The 15,500-nt window shown below is 40.5% G+C and overlaps 1 protein-coding gene across 4 annotated transcripts in view; it reads right to left on the bottom strand.

Annotated features, from left to right (window-relative positions):
- The window catches only part of LOC132085279 (sodium channel protein type 5 subunit alpha-like), a 178,663-nt gene that overhangs the window by 96,958 nt on the left and 66,205 nt on the right, over positions 1 to 15,500 (bottom strand). For 3 of the 4 annotated variants that reach the window (XM_059490670.1, XM_059490677.1, XM_059490662.1), the window contains exons 12-15: positions 13,546 to 13,678; positions 9,779 to 10,017; positions 4,723 to 4,896; positions 2,955 to 3,311 (exon numbers count right to left, since the gene is read on the bottom strand). In XM_059490670.1, the coding sequence (XP_059346653.1) occupies positions 2,955 to 3,311; positions 4,723 to 4,896; positions 9,779 to 10,017; positions 13,546 to 13,678 (903 nt within the window). Of the gene's footprint in view, positions 1 to 2,954; positions 3,312 to 4,722; positions 4,897 to 9,778; positions 10,018 to 13,545; positions 13,679 to 14,088; positions 14,195 to 15,500 lie in introns of all 4 variants that reach the window. The other variant, XM_059490655.1, reaches the window with a different exon arrangement.

The raw sequence follows: 15,500 nt of genomic DNA, 5'->3' as shown, positions 1-15,500 counted from the left end.
CATGGAGGCGAGATTCTCATCTCTTCCCTCATCCTGGGGACCCTCAAACACCACCACAGCACCCAGCACACACAGCTGTGCCCCAAGAAGTGGCTGGTGTCACATTGACTCTGGCCAGAGCAGGGGGCACCAGGACCTGCCTCCTGTCCCTAATTCTCCTTCATCATCTCAATAATTGCTGTCTTGGTGACTTTCTTTGCCTACCTCAGTAACATAAATATACATTAAAAACACGTGAAGCCCTTTTGAAAACTTAACAAAAAGCGTAATTATTCACTTAGCTATTTCAGAAGCTCTCTCACAAATGAGGAAAAAATTCTTATGATCTGTCTGGTTTGGCTTTACCTTCTAAAGCAGCCTCAATGACTCTAAAATGCCACCTGGCAGTAGCAGCACAGCTTTATTGTGCAAAAGGCAGTTACACTGCACATAGTTTTCCAACTATATTGTAAAGTTTAGTTCCTTGAAGATGATTCACTTACCAGCTGACCAGCCTTAAATATAGTCTCATGTGGCATTGCACACAAATTGTCCCAGACATTTTCAGGATATATGAATACTATTCAAAGTCTAAGGATATACTAAAATTCCTTTCAACAACTGGACTGCTTTATAACACAATGTTGCCCAGGGCACTTACTGAATTTCCTGGCTTTCCTTTCACCATTCTTTTGAATTTTCATGTTAGTGAGGCTGCAATCCAATCACTGAATATACCACAGAATTGCAGTGGCTGTAACAATTTCAGCACCAGTTTTCAGACTTTACAGGAGTTCAGGTGCAAGTTTGCTCCATAATCCTCAGCCTTGCAGTTGGGAAAGCAACCCCAGACATCACCATAAGGCAGATGTGACAGGTAAAACTATTTAATTTAGATGCATGTACAGATATGCTACACCAAGATTTTCTCCATGCCTCCAGGTACAATGGAAGAATTTAGAGTCCAAATGAGAGAAAGCCTCAGGAAAATATTCTTTATCAGAACTGACTCCTGAAACTCAGAGGAGGAAAAAGGATCTCAGCAAGTTTTTCCTTGCTGGCACAGGTGGCAATGGAGTTACAGGTTAAAGTTTTTGCACATGAGTATTTTTATTTGAAAGGGCTCATGGTGCTTTTAAGCTAACAGAACTTTTGTGCCTGATGATGTTATGAGAGTGAGTTGGTGACTTCAATCCACTCACACTGAAGAAAGCAACAATTTTTCTGATGCCAGAGGTGTAAGATGACCTCCTCTCTACCTGCTAATCAACGTCATGAAATCTCCATGTTGGCACTGAATGAGTCTCATGATTCATAAACTGCTGTTATTTTGCTTATAAATGATTTCCTTCTTTTTTTTTCTATGAGAAAGCCAAACACAAGAATTATTCCTCTTTATCAGTCTTGGCCACATCCTTACAGAACTGTTGGCTGAAAAGAGTAAAGCTAGCAATTTTCTCTTCCAGTTGACCAATAACTTCAGCTTCTCCATGCAGACAGAGTTTTTCAATATCTGGTTTTACATCTGGGACAGTCTTTCTTTTTTTTTGAGCACTGAAGGTTAAATATACGTAGATAATGTTAATGCAGTCTCTGCTGAGACAGATTTCATACTTAGCAGAACTTGTGCACATTAATGAGTGTTAATATCTAAGGGTATCAGATGTTGCTAATTCACATCTTTTAATAAGCTATTAATATTTCAAATGTTAACATTTTCCCCAGAATTTAACACATATTATTTCCAGCTTTCATCATCACACACAGAACACATTGCTTAGTGGCAGGGGGAAATTAACTTTCTAGATCTCAGGCTAAACTCTCCTAAAAGATATGATAAATAATGTTTTTTCCTAAATAAAGTAATATTCTTCCCCTGCTCCTCTAATCAAATTTAATTTTAAAAAATCATAGAAATTGTAAGTCATAGAAAAAAATGTAAATTTCTCACTTTATGAGTAATTAAAGTTTAGTCTTTTGACTTTTATTGTAAAAAACCTTCAAAAATATACTTTGCTCTTGCAATCAACATTTTCATGTGGAAATAACTGTTAAAATTTAAGTTAATGTGAGCAAAGCAACACACTTTGCTTTTCTACAATCTCTTTCAAGAACTTTTCTACCCCAGCAGCCGATTACCAAAACATTGGGTACTTAAAAGCAAAACAACGACTAAAAGCAATTGGTAGCAAAAAAAAAATCTTTTTTTTTTTTTTTTTTTTTTTTAAAGCAGCATCTACTATTAAATAACTCACTACATAAACAGTAAGGCCATTAGAGCCACAATGTCAAAGATGCTCTGTAAGCTGAACAGGCAAAACATTTTCTCAAAGATTGAAAGCCAGCAAAGCGCTCCTTAAGATGTCAACAGGGAAATATAATTCAGTCTTAATAGGTTCAGAGCTTGTGTAAGCCATGCTTATGGGATAGTCTATTAAAAAACCAGCAAGTGAGCCAGTGACATTACTGTAAACAAAACCTGGAGCTTCCTAAAACATGCAGGCTAAAGACATTCAAAATTCCTCTCAAAGACACTGCTGTGGTATGGTTTGTGTGTTCTAGGCCAGAAGTGAAGGGAAATATAAATATGAATATATAAAAGTGAGAGGAAAAATAAATATTCCAAAACAGGAATAGGTGAGGTGATACTCACACCTGTACAGAAAAGAGATGAGGAAAGCCTTCAGCCCCATGAACAGCATAAAATATAAAATCACTGTGATCAACTCATGTGCCTTTCTTCTAGTAAAACATCTGCTCTTCTGGAAAAAACCCAGAAAGTTCTCATTTCCAACTAGACAACTAGTAATGCAGCTTTGGGATAGGAGCAAATCTGTCTTGGTGACAACCTGGTTCATTGAATTGAAATTGTAGAGCAACGTGATATTTGCCATTTCTGGATTAAAAAACGGTACATTTGCACATGCCCAACAGGAAAGGAAGAAAAAAATAACCAAAACATCTTGAGAACTCACCACCAGGTTTCCTATCACCATGACCAACAAGAAGACGAGAAGGCACAGTGGCTGCCCAGCTACTTCCATGCAGTCCCACATGGTCTCGATCCACTCTCCACACAAAATTCGGAAGATGATGAGGAACGAGTGGAAGAAATCATTCATGTGCCACCGTGGCAGGTTGCCAGTGGTGCTTATCTTCTTCACATTGTCCAGGTAGCTCTTCCCAAAAAGCTGCATCCCTACCACGGCAAAGATGAAGACGATGATGGCCAGCACGAGGGTGAGGTTACCCAGGGCACCCACTGAGTTTCCAATGATTTTAATGAGCGTGTTTAAGGTCGGCCAGGACTTTGCCAACTTGAAGACTCTCAGCTGTGAACAGAACATAAACAACAGTGTCAGCTCACAGGAGCATCAGCCATTTCAGCCAATGAATTATTCAGGTGAGTAAAACGTGAAAGATGTTAAATGCCGCAGTGCGTGTGGTACAAGGTGATTTTAGCCATACTTCCTGTTAACCTCATTACTTCTATTAATAAAACATCACTTGGGCTTCTCAGATGAGAATTAAGCTTTCCTGAGCTATGCCCTGCCCTGTTAGATAGACATGGTTTCAATGGCACATTCCCCCACTGGTGGGGAAAGGATGGAAGAATGACATCTCTTTCTTAGTATTTCCTTTTGTGCTGCTTTTCCTCCTCAAAATAAACATCCTGGCAGGCATCTGGAGGGAGGGATTTCAGGCTTGGTCCCACAATGAGAGAAGGAATTCCTCTGTGCTTCAGCGCAAGTCTCAGTCAGATGTTAATAGCTGTTAGCTCCCAGGGTGAAAATCACCTCTGTGCCGAGGATCCCGCGGTCTGTGCACAGCCCACAGCCCACTTAAGACCTATTTTAGGGGGTGTAAATGGTGCCTAGCCCTTGTGCTGTGTTTTCAGCTGAAGGTCTAAATTAAGCCCTACTGAAGCAGGATTGCTCCAAAAAACCTGGAGGGAGACACTTAGGACAGTGATGGAAAATTTACGTTTTTGAGCAATGCAGAGAATTTTGGGTGGAAAAAAAATCATTTTCTTCCGGTAAATGTAACCATAAGGGCTTGTTTTCCTGATCTTAAAAATTATGAAGCCATATCATGGCCAGAATAATTAGCATGGACATCCTGGTACATGAAGTGCAACACAAATGTCAGGCTGGCAAGGAAAGTACTTTTCTGTTCCAGAATGTTGCCAGTCTCTCATTAATAGAACACCACTGTCCCCTGCTTAACAAAGGAGCTGACAGCTCAGGAGTTCCCGTGAAAGACAGATGCTGTGTTATGCTGATCAGTTCTAGAAAAAAAAGAAATCCCTCTCTGAATAATTCAAAGACATTTTCTTTTGACAACATCTAAAAGAACAGTGGCATGTTTATAACATAATTTAGGAATAACAGCTCCTAAAACAACAAGTTATCAGCTCTTGCATTTCTTGGACTATCAATTTTCTACTGTCTGTGCTAACAGGTGCACAGGTATAAAATGGCAGATCTTTATTACAAATTGGAATTCAAATATTTTAAGTGTGCTACAAGTACCTGGCACAGCTAGAAGGAATCAAATTATGTTCTCATTTACCCTGATGTAAATCTGGAACAATTCCATTTATCCCACAGTAATTAGTGTCACATACTGTTCACCAGCTTGCAGCAATTATAGGCAGATACATTTTAAAAAAATATGTTGCATTCATGTCAGAGTTTATATGTAATTAAAAAAAGATGGTTAAGAACAAAATAAGACCATTACCAGTCGAAAGGAGCGTAAAACAGACAGGTTTCCCATGCTAGACAAACCCAGTTCCATCAGGCTTAGAATAACAATTATGCTGTCAAAAATATTCCAGCCCTGTTGGAAATAGTAGTAGGGGTCAAGGGCAATTACTTTGAAGATCATTTCTGCTGTAAAAATCCCAGTGAAGACCTGCAGAAAGAAAACATGAAGTCAAATTAACCTTTTAAGCACAACTCCTTGGTTGTGGAGTTTCCACTCTCACAAGTAAACCCATCAGAAATTCACACACATTCAAACAAAATCTTGCTTTTTTGTGGCTGACTCTTTATCTCTATTACAATTTTGTCTAGTCTTTTCACAATAATATCTGATACTGCTGTAAAATTGTAATGACATCTGACTTCAGGATCTGGATTGGAACATACATTTCTATCTCCTATCATCTGAATAATCACAGTGGTAAACAGAAAAAAGGGAGAAAAAAAGGTGTAAAGGTGTCTTTTATAAAGGTTAAATCTATATGTTCAGTGCAGAAAGCTAAGTGAATGGAGAGTGTTGTGGGCTATTTGTGTTGCAGTGTATCTGGTGTATAATCCCTTTTTATTTTGTTCTTATTATCAATAGAAGGGCAATGCACGCCTCCAGTTATTCTGAGGTTATTGCTGGCAGCAGAGACGATTAGAAACTCTAATTCGAGTCTTGGTGGGTTTGGTTTTTGTTGTTTTTTTTTTTTTTACAAATAGTCACAGCAATTTTCTTCTCATTGCATCTTGGGAACACATTGGTTATTTATGACACAGTTCAAATGTCATATGTTGGAGCTTCTAATTGGAACATTTTTCTTTAAAACAACATATAAATATACCTATGAGGCAGAGGGAGCAGGGAAAGGAAGGCTGCTGACAGCAAATTCACTTTTAATAGATTCCTGTGAAGCATCCCAGAGAATCAGATTTTGTACTTTTGCATGTCCTGCCTAAGTAATGTTTTAAATGCATAGTGCAATGCTACAATCAACTTAAAATGACAAAATGTGGGCACCAAGTTTGTCATATAATGTTTTATTTTAATGTCACATCGTAGTACAAGCTGCCCAGAGCTTTGTGTTTCTGGAAAATTCTGGAATTTCTGAAATAGAAATAGATACATTTGCAGAAATTGATATCTTTAAAATTAAAATACATGGTTTTCTGTAAAGCAATCAACAGCAATGCACTTTGTTGGTCAAAATAGAGGGGGAAATCCAGAGGTCATGTATCACTAATATACAGTCAAGGAGACATGTTTTTCTTCCAAGAAATTGAATATTTGCAACATTAACCCAGGAAAACTGACCAACTCTGAGCAACAGAGATGAGACACCCACTAAGACGTGAAAGGGAAGGAGTAAAATCATACCATTATGATATTAAAAAATAAAAATAAATTATCATAGCCTGAATTTGAGGAGTGCTTGGCTTTGCTCTGTAATTCTTCAGGAATTAATTGTTCCAAGTGGCCATTTTACACAATTCATTATGGAAAATCTTCTGTTTCCCCTCAGGAAAATGATATCTTGGATTGCAGCAATAGAGCAACTTCCCATCACCACCTCATACCAAGAACACAACAAACAACCTGTCTCACATTTCTAATTAGCAAAGAACTTGTGAGTCACAGGGGTTAGAGATACCAAAGATTCCCACCATAATGCTCAAATTTTTCCTGGGACAGAGAGCAAGACAAAAGTGGATGTCTGTGAAATTCTATCCAGGGGACTGCCTTAAAAACCTACTAGACCACGCCGCACACATTATGCAACCCTCTTGCTGAGAAAATGACTCAGGAGGATCACTTTCTTTGCCTGAATCATTTTAATCAATAGCCTTCTGAGAAGGAAATGTCACAGCAAGGCAGCAAAATGTCTGAGCCTTCCTGGAGGCATCAGGAATTGCATGTGTGTGTGTTTTATGTACCAGCCACAAATTCCACACAGCACCTGCACAAGGGGCTGGGTGCTTCTTGTGGTAAAGGCTGGAGAGAAAACAAGCAGCTTAACATCCCACTGGTGCTAAATATGACACTGCTGATGTGGAGCACTTTGTCTTAAAAAAAAAAAAACACACAAAACAAACAGAAAACCCTTTTATCTGTCGTTCCAGCCATTTAGGCTTTAATGTTGCATAATGGTGCCTCAGCTTCTAAAGGAAAAGAGAAATTGAGGGAGTTCTTGCTCTCTCCACTCATTTTTTTAGTGGTGGCACAGTGTGGGTGGATGAACTCTGTACACGTGCTTGGCTGGCCTTGTGATCACGTTTGAAAATGTTCATTCCTGTAAGGGATGAGCTAAAGGGGCCTGGAAGATGCTGAATGAAGGAGATGGAAAATCCCAGCAGGAGAGCCCCAGTGACTGGCAGATCCAGAGGAAGCAAATCCATATTCCATTTTTTACTCTTTCATTTCTCTCAGAAACATTTGCTCAGAGTAAAAAAAAAAAAAAAAAAAAAAGGCAAAAAAAAAGAGCCAAAGACCTGCCCTGTTTAATATTTCCCCTGTTTAATGCTAGCATAATCACTCAAAGAGGGTTAGATGTAACGGGAAGACAGCCAGCCAGCCAGTGTGGGGGCAGAGGGGGGGCTGCCAGTCTGCAGCTCAGGGGATGCAGCCACCTGGCAGCCTGCCCTGGAGCTGGGACTCCCTTCCCTTTCACAGGGAATTGCAAAAAATGTCAGTTTTCATTACAAATGACTTTGCAAAATCTTCCACGAAATGGAGTTACCTTTCCCTGACCTGCTCTGCTCACAATTAATCCAGTTATGCCGGGGTTTTGTAAAGCTGGTGAGGGTGAGCTGAGGCAGGCTGGGCTCTCACAGACCCAGGCTGGGATCTCAGGAGAAGGGGAGCCCCGAGCCATCAGCCTGCTACAAAAGATGCAGGCAGGCTCTTTTGCTTACTTTACACTTCAGCACAAGGAAGAGAAATAGCTCTAGGCAGTGCTAAGAAACACACAGTGAGATTTTTCTTCCCTTTTTTTTTTTCCGTCAAAATTTGGCAAAATTTGCTTTGTAAAATTTCACTCTCTGGAAAAGGAAAAATCAAAAAAATAAAATTAAAAAAAAAAAAAAAAAAAAAAAAAAAAAAAAAAAAAAAGGTGTCTCTCTGCAAAATTCCCCTGTTTGCAAAAATCCCTGTCTCTCCTGAGTGTCTAATTTCCTGATGGCACCTGGCACAGCCCTGCTCAGCCCTGGCAGGTCTACAGGAGCTGTGCTGGCAGGAGGGGAGCCAAGGGCTAAAGTTTCACTGCCTGTGGTCTGCAAAGGGGGAGGCTGATCTGCCAAAAGCAGAGTGAGGAGCAGGCACCTTGACTATCCCAAGTGCCAGAGAGGGAAGTGGAGGCTTTGCCACCTGCTCTGATGGACGCAAAGGAATTTTTTCAAGTCATCTTAGAAGGCCACAAATTGTTGAGCAGCAAGAAGGAATGTTGGCTGCAAAGTGCAGCTGGGTACTGTCCTGTAAGATGATTTCCAAGCTGTCCTTATCTACTGCTTTCTGCAGAGGGCAGGAGCATGGCTTTGGAGCAAGAGAGACCCAAACAGGTTTCTGCTTAGCACAACAACAGAGGGAGATTTGCCAAGACACATCAGCTGAAAAGCTGGAGACAGGTCCCACAGCCTAGGGGGAATAACCTCAACCCATGGAAGGCCAGAGCTGGAAATAACAAGGACCAGGGTAAAGAAAAAAATCTATATGTTATATCCCATATTCTAGGACTGATACAAAAGGCCTGGTTATTGCAACTACCTACCCAAATGTGCCAAAATGAGAAACTTCTCACTAAAGGCAGGTCCCACACCTGCAGTGTCTCTGTGTGCTCCCACTGTGGTCAATGGCTACTGCAGTCACAGCCCTACAGGCCACTGCTCACCTTATCCAAAAGTAAATGTCACTACACCATCACATTAAAGGGGATTGAAACTATTCATCACTTTCCACTGACTTTAAAGAGACAAACTGGCACAGGCTCCTACACTGTAAATACCTAAAATTAGGTGACATTAATCCAGCTTTGAGATACTGCAGCCTCTGTTTTTACAGAAATAAAGGGCTTTTTAACCTCTGCTGTGAGCTCTTCAAATGCAAACTTAGCAGCATCCACCTTCCAGATTCCTCAGAGCACTTTTGTTCCTGTAGGATATCTCTGCTGCTGCCACTACATTTTAGGGGCAATCCCACCATGCCATAGCTAGGTGGCTGTGCCTTTTCTAATTCAGACTCTTCTACAATTAAAAGGATTCTAAACATTAAGTTTGAAAGCAGTAACACATAGCAACTTTTAAACATAACTCAGAGAAAGATGAATAAAGAAAAAGACTCCATTTTGTTGTAACTGCAGAGTTTTAGTGGCTACATGGGTCACAAATTGTATCTCATTGCCCTTGGAAAGGCTTTTCTGCTGTCCCTGCAGCTGGATTGTGGACTGTCCCTCTGCTTTTCTTGGGACAAGTGTGGTCTCTGCTTGCTTTGTATCTCTACACCCACCTGCTCTGGTTTGCACATTAAATTTTCCCTCAAAGCACTGGCTGCGCTTTGCTCCCTGTCCCCTCTGCCCCGGGGATTTCATATGACCCAGCTCATGTAGAAGATGCACAACAACGCCTTCCAGCATAGATATCAACCCATGATCAAACACAACTCCACTTCCCTCCAAGATCTTGCCTTGCTTTTTTTCTTTATGTTTCTGTTTTAACATAAAAGTCACTATTAGTCACCAAGAACTTCTGCCTTTTGGGTGCTTTGCCAGAAAACCTGAATAAAGCTCATTAACCTTTCTCTTATCTCATTTCCTTAAACAGATATCTATCAGGAACAGCCCAAAACCATGGCTTTAATGGTTACTAATAACATCAGAATATGTTAGCTTGATAAAAATAGATATTTTTTCCTCATTCAATTCTCTTCAGAAGGAGAGACTTGCTTGACAAAGGCAAAGCAATGCTGGCAGTTATCAAAGTGGGACATTCCCATGGCCAAAACTTTAAAAAAGCAGGAAATTTCACCCCTCAGGTGGCACTTCAAGCTCAGGCTGACTTACCAAATTGCCAATGTAGAGCATGTGCTCAAACTCCTTGGTCATCTTGTAGTGCTCCAGGGCCATGAAGAGCGTGTTCAGCACAATGCACAGGGTGATGGTGAGGTCAGTGAAAGGGTCCATGACCACAAACTTGACAAATTTCTTGATTAAAAGCCAGAGTGGGCAGCAATCCCAAATGAGGAATTTAACAGCAAAGTGGTTCCAGCAGGGAGGACATTTCTGGTGCGATTCCTCAAGCTCTAAGTCACAAGCAGCAAAGTCACAGTCAATTCACACTGAGTTATACGACAAGAGAACTCTTAAAGTTACTCATTACACAGAGGAAGGCCCACAAATTACCCCAAACTTTTTTCAAAGATAAAAATATTCCTGTCCTAACAGGCTGGCAAATTACACACTTTGGGGTTTTATCCAGTTGACCTGCACTTAGCAGACAGTGACCTGTTTTGAAAGCAAAAACCTTTTAAAAGTGTCACAGGCAAAAAGTGAGAATCACACTAAATATGTGAAGTCTGGTATTATATATAGGCTTGGATTCTTACTCTGTTTTCCGTTTTGCCAATTTCAAATGGATAAGAACACACTGTCTTCATTTAGCTTAGATTGGAATATCTAATTTTCATTCCCTGCTCACATTTTCAAAGTACCTTAAGTAATACCTTTAAAAGCAGATAAGAGATGAAAGAGCTTAAATCCAATATTTAAAGCTTATTTAAGTACTTGAGAACGAGACTATCACAGTAGTTGTCAACAGAGTTTCTGTCCTTGATGTGCAATCCAATACAGCATTCAATATCTGATTTTTCTGAAAAGCCCACTGACAAAATCAGGGAGCACATAAGCCAGTTTCAAAATGCTACTAAAAATGTGCTTTTTAAAGGTGCTCTTAAAATATTGCCTGTAACACCACTTTTACATGCTCATTTTACCTATGCACACAAGAACGGAAATAGCTTCATAAGTTGTGTTAAATGCTGAAAAAAAGAAAAGTCCAAAAAAGAGACAGTTAATGGCTAAATGACAATGATCAGCAGAATTGCTTAATGCCTTCCTTTTCTGATTCCTTTATGGGCATGGAATGCTGTATTATGGTTTTAGTCTATATAATTAGAAGCTGCACTGATAACAGGAAAACTTCAGCCAAGGCTGTTATTTCAATCAGTTCATAAACAGCCTCCTCTCCCAAGGCAGGAAGCATTTGGGACAAGGGGAAATGGCCCCAAGCTGTGCCAGGGGAGCTTCAGATTGGATATTGGGAAAAAAACCTCTTTACTGAAAGAGGGGTTAAGCACAGATGGAGTCACCAACCCTGGAAATGTTCAAAAACTGAGTGGACGTGGCATTTTGCAATATGGTTTGGTGGCATGGGAATATTCAGTCAAAGGTTGGATTTGCTGATCTTGGGTAATTTTTCCTCAGATTGTCTGATTCTTTATCCACTCTTCTTCAAAGGACAACAGAAGTGTGCTATTAGGTATCTTCCATAAAGCTTTCAAAATGCCCTCCCTATGGTGTCCTACCTGCACAGATTTTGCACACACATCTACACTGCTCTGAGATCTTTGGGAAATCAAATTGCTCCCAAGAAATTACTCTTTCCAGCCTCCAAAGAGAGGGTTTACAGGTAAACCCTAAAATTATTTGAGAACCATGGATTTCAATTATTATTTTTTTTTTAATTTGCCTCTGAAAGTAATAAGAGGTTTAGGGCAGTCAATTCCTTAAGGATCTAATTTTCCAGGTAAATCTAGACCATATTCTTCACAACGTAACCCCTTTAAGTCCAGGTTTTTGCTAAAAGATTTTGTTTCACCCCCTTCAGCCTCATCCACATGTTATTTCTCTGTCCTTTTGCCACGTTTTGTGCTCCTAGACCTTCTGGGTGAGCTGGTCCTGCTTGCTGGTCTATCTGAAAACCAATCACACAAAGTGCAGGAACACAGGGAAGGAGGAGGGTATGACTGTTGTCTTTTGGCAGTGATGTGGCATTAAAATGGTTTAAACCAATTAATAATCCACATCCTTTCCCAGTAAATACGATATTTGGAAAACACAGAATATTTAATTTTTTTCTAATATCTGCAAAAGAAAAAGTAAAATTAGCCTCTGTTTCTTCTGCTACTGTTAAAAATGATCAGAAAAATACAACCAGCATTGTGATGGTTTTCCTCTTATTTTTAAATTTAAACAGAAATAGGTCCTTTCTTGTCTGCAAGGCTTTGTAATGTCTGGAAAAAACAGACAGTTGTTGACTGCCCAAGAGCGAAGAGCAGACACCAAATAAGTAAAGGGGAAGGGATTTCTGCTCTGGCTGTTTCAAGGTTTGGCACAAATCTTACAGCCATGAATATGGTTAAATCCTGTCATACATTTTATTCTGATCTGACATTCCCTGTTAATAAGTATTCAATTTCAATGACTAATCAAAGTCTGGGAGTTAGGAAATGTTTAATAAGGATTCTTCTACATAGAATCATAGAATCATTTAGGTTGGAAAAGACATTTAAGATTCCAGCTGTTATCCCTTGACTGCCAAGTTCACCACTAAAGCACATTCCTGAGTGCCATGTCCTCTGAGTTATCCTAGACTGGATATCCTAGACTTCTCTATCTCTGTGGTATAAAGGAATAGAAAAATACCATTAAATAAACAAGAACTCCAGAAGTCCAAACCTTTTAGGCACTCTTAACACATTACAAAGAACAAATCAGTCACAAAGCTAATTGCTAAAAACCCCACAGAAAACAAATAAAACCTTTGCAGAGTACATTAAACACTGGAATACACCAAAGCAATTATTTCCCTATTTAGAACACAGCTCTTTATTCATTAAAACACAAATATATCTTCTGGCCACAATACTGCTGAATATAATCATGGGGAGAGTAAAAAAGTGAGGATGAGGAAGGGCTTTGAGGTTTCACACTGGGCAATGTCCAGGTCCTGTCTGTGAGTCCCTGTCCATCAGTCACACAGAGAATTAGGCTGCAGGAGAATCCACAATTTCCCTTGCTGCTGTGCTCTTGGCTGACATTTTCTGTGCTCTTTGGTGCTACCTCCTCTCTCATCCCTGTTTTTGTAGGAGACATGAGAAATTGTAGGAATCCCTTTCATGCTACAAGTCAAAAGATTGGGAATGTGGGGGTCTTGCTCTGAGTTGTCCTTTTGTCAATAAATTTGCAAGAGGAACATGCAAAGTTCCTGCCTGTGGAAACCCAGAGGAGGAAAATCCTCATGCAGCTCACGAGAAGTGGAAAAAGTTGTTGAGAAATATTTGTGTGGCTAAAGCATCCTTTGAGCATCCTCAAAGGATGTGGTGGGACTCCAACACACACCACAGTGCAGTGTCCCTGTTGTGAGAGACTTAGAGACTCTGAGACTTTCCTCCCTGACAATCTGGAGGTTCTGCACGTGCCAGACTTTCCATCAGCCCCAGAGAGATGAGGCAGCAGCACATGTACAGTCAGTCACCCAAAACCAGGCTGGTGCTCTGCTACCCTTCACTCCAGCGAGCCCTGTGCCCATCTAACACCACGACAGCACAAAATCTTAAATCTTACAGCTCCAATTCTGATTGTATGGCATTTTCTCTGTATTTTTACAGGTCCATTGGTAAAATAAGGGTTGTGCTGCCACTGTTATAGGGGTTGAAATAACAACCCTTAGTGCCTTCTTTCAAAACCATATTAGGGCATTTTGTGTCACTTTTTTCCTGCCTTTTAACACAGAGATAATTTTGAGCTGGGAAACTGAGGATGTCTCTTACCTTCCAGGGCACTGGTGATGATGCTGACAGCACTCACTGCCCTCTGCCTCTGAAAGGGCTCCTCTGAGTGGTCCACTGAGGGCCGGTGGGGCATTAAAAGCTGTTTCTTGCTCGCCTCGTCCGAGGGGGAGGTCTGTTCAAAGGAACACACTGGATCAGCGCAGTAAATCCAAGGCAGACACTTGGGTAAAAATTTCAAAACTCCCTAAGCATTAATTTTGTCATCTGAGGAGTTTAAAGCTCACTGATTTTGTGTTAAAGGCCTGCTGGTGGGGCATAGTTTTGAAAATGGCACTTTGAGCAATTTTGGAGAATTTGTTCTGCCCTTCACCTTCATGTAAGCTGTGGGTGAAAATAAAGGAAGGCTTGCCATGCCAGAGGAATAGCAGTGCTGCTTTCCCATCCTCTTTGCTTGTGAAAGAAGGCCTGCTTAATTACATTAATTAATCCATTATTTCTGAAATGTGTTAAGTATTTAATTATACAGCTAGAAAAGGAAAAGGGCATGGGTAACAGCTCTGTTGCAGACCTCTGATATCATACCAAGCAAAATGACTCCCCAACACATGTTTTTCCTTGTTCTGAAACACTGCCAAATCTCAGGAACATATTGTCATTGTGGTGATCTTTGGTGTTACGGATTCTGAAGCTCCATAATTAGGGGAGAGATTTAGCTTTCTTTTTCTCAGGAAAAAATAAATAACCTAACCCTTGTTCTCATGTTTCTCAAGGAAAAGAATAAAAAAAAAAATCCCAAAGAAATCAAATACCAGAAAAACAGAACTCCCAAACTGTCTTTGTTTAATGTCTCATTTTAAATTAGTTTTATGCTTGTTGTAGGCTTGGGTTTCTGAAGTCAGACAGAAATACAGTATAGCTGAAGACACACACTGCATGAAACACTTCATATTGTCAGCTCACAGGAGCAAGATGTTAAGGCTTTTATTATTACAAGCTCTCAATTCATATAGAAAACAAATCCCACTTGGTTTACTCCTCCAGATTTCACAAAGGTGGAAAGAAAAGTGGTTGAGGTTCAAGAACCTGGGAAAGCCAGGTTTAACATCATTCTCTGCCGCAGACCTCCTGGTTGAAACCCTCAGTTTCCCAAAATAAATGTTTAACAGCCCCTGCCCTGGTCCTCAATCATCCAGACATTGTGTAACAAGACAGGTGTAGATGGATATATCCTGATGGCTCTTGTGTTATAGCTCAGGGAAACAGGAAATGAGAATAAATCCCTGCAAAGATGAGAAACTCTGGTTCATTAAGATGTCGTAGTAGCTGCTTTGGTTTCTCCATGAGAAGTGAGCTACAGGAATTAGATTCAGCCTTCTGGATCTTCTCATCACTTGGGTCTGAAATGGCCCTGAGCCCCCTGATCAGCATCTGGGTGCCAACTGAGTTGTGCCAAAAGCTGCAGCTCCACAGCTCTGCTGTTTGTGCCCAGGGACCCAGGACCTCTCCTTTTCACCATTTCTCTACCAAAAACACTCTTCAAGAGAGGCAATTCCACGAGAAAAGCAAGAAACAAAGGTGCTGAAGCTCTATGAGCTGTCTTTCTGGACTGTGACCTCCTCAGGGCAGGGCATACCCCCAGCAATGGGCAAAGATGTTTGGCCATGATTGACAATGACAATGATAACCAGGATGCTGGTCCCAGGTCACTTCAAGCACTGCAGTTAAAAACAACAATCACTGCGAGGCCAGAGAAGAGTAAAGACTTTGAAAGCAAGAACTTAAAACATTAGCTGGGCCAGAAAAGCAGTGGTGCTCCAAAATGGCCTTTACTTCCCCCCTAAAATGTCCTTTTAAAGAAAAACTCAACAGAATCTGCTCATTGCCCATTGAGTTACTGACCAAGTCATCTCAAAGGGCAAGTCATAACCAGAAACTCTTCAAAGAGAGTCATGCACAACTAGAAAACACTCTCTCCTTGGCTTAGGAGCCAGGGA

This window comes from Ammospiza nelsoni, chromosome 1 (genome assembly GCF_027579445.1).
Source record: "Ammospiza nelsoni isolate bAmmNel1 chromosome 1, bAmmNel1.pri, whole genome shotgun sequence".
NCBI lineage: Eukaryota > Metazoa > Chordata > Aves > Passeriformes > Passerellidae > Ammospiza > Ammospiza nelsoni.
This window is presented reverse-complemented; position numbering and strand designations above follow the sequence as displayed.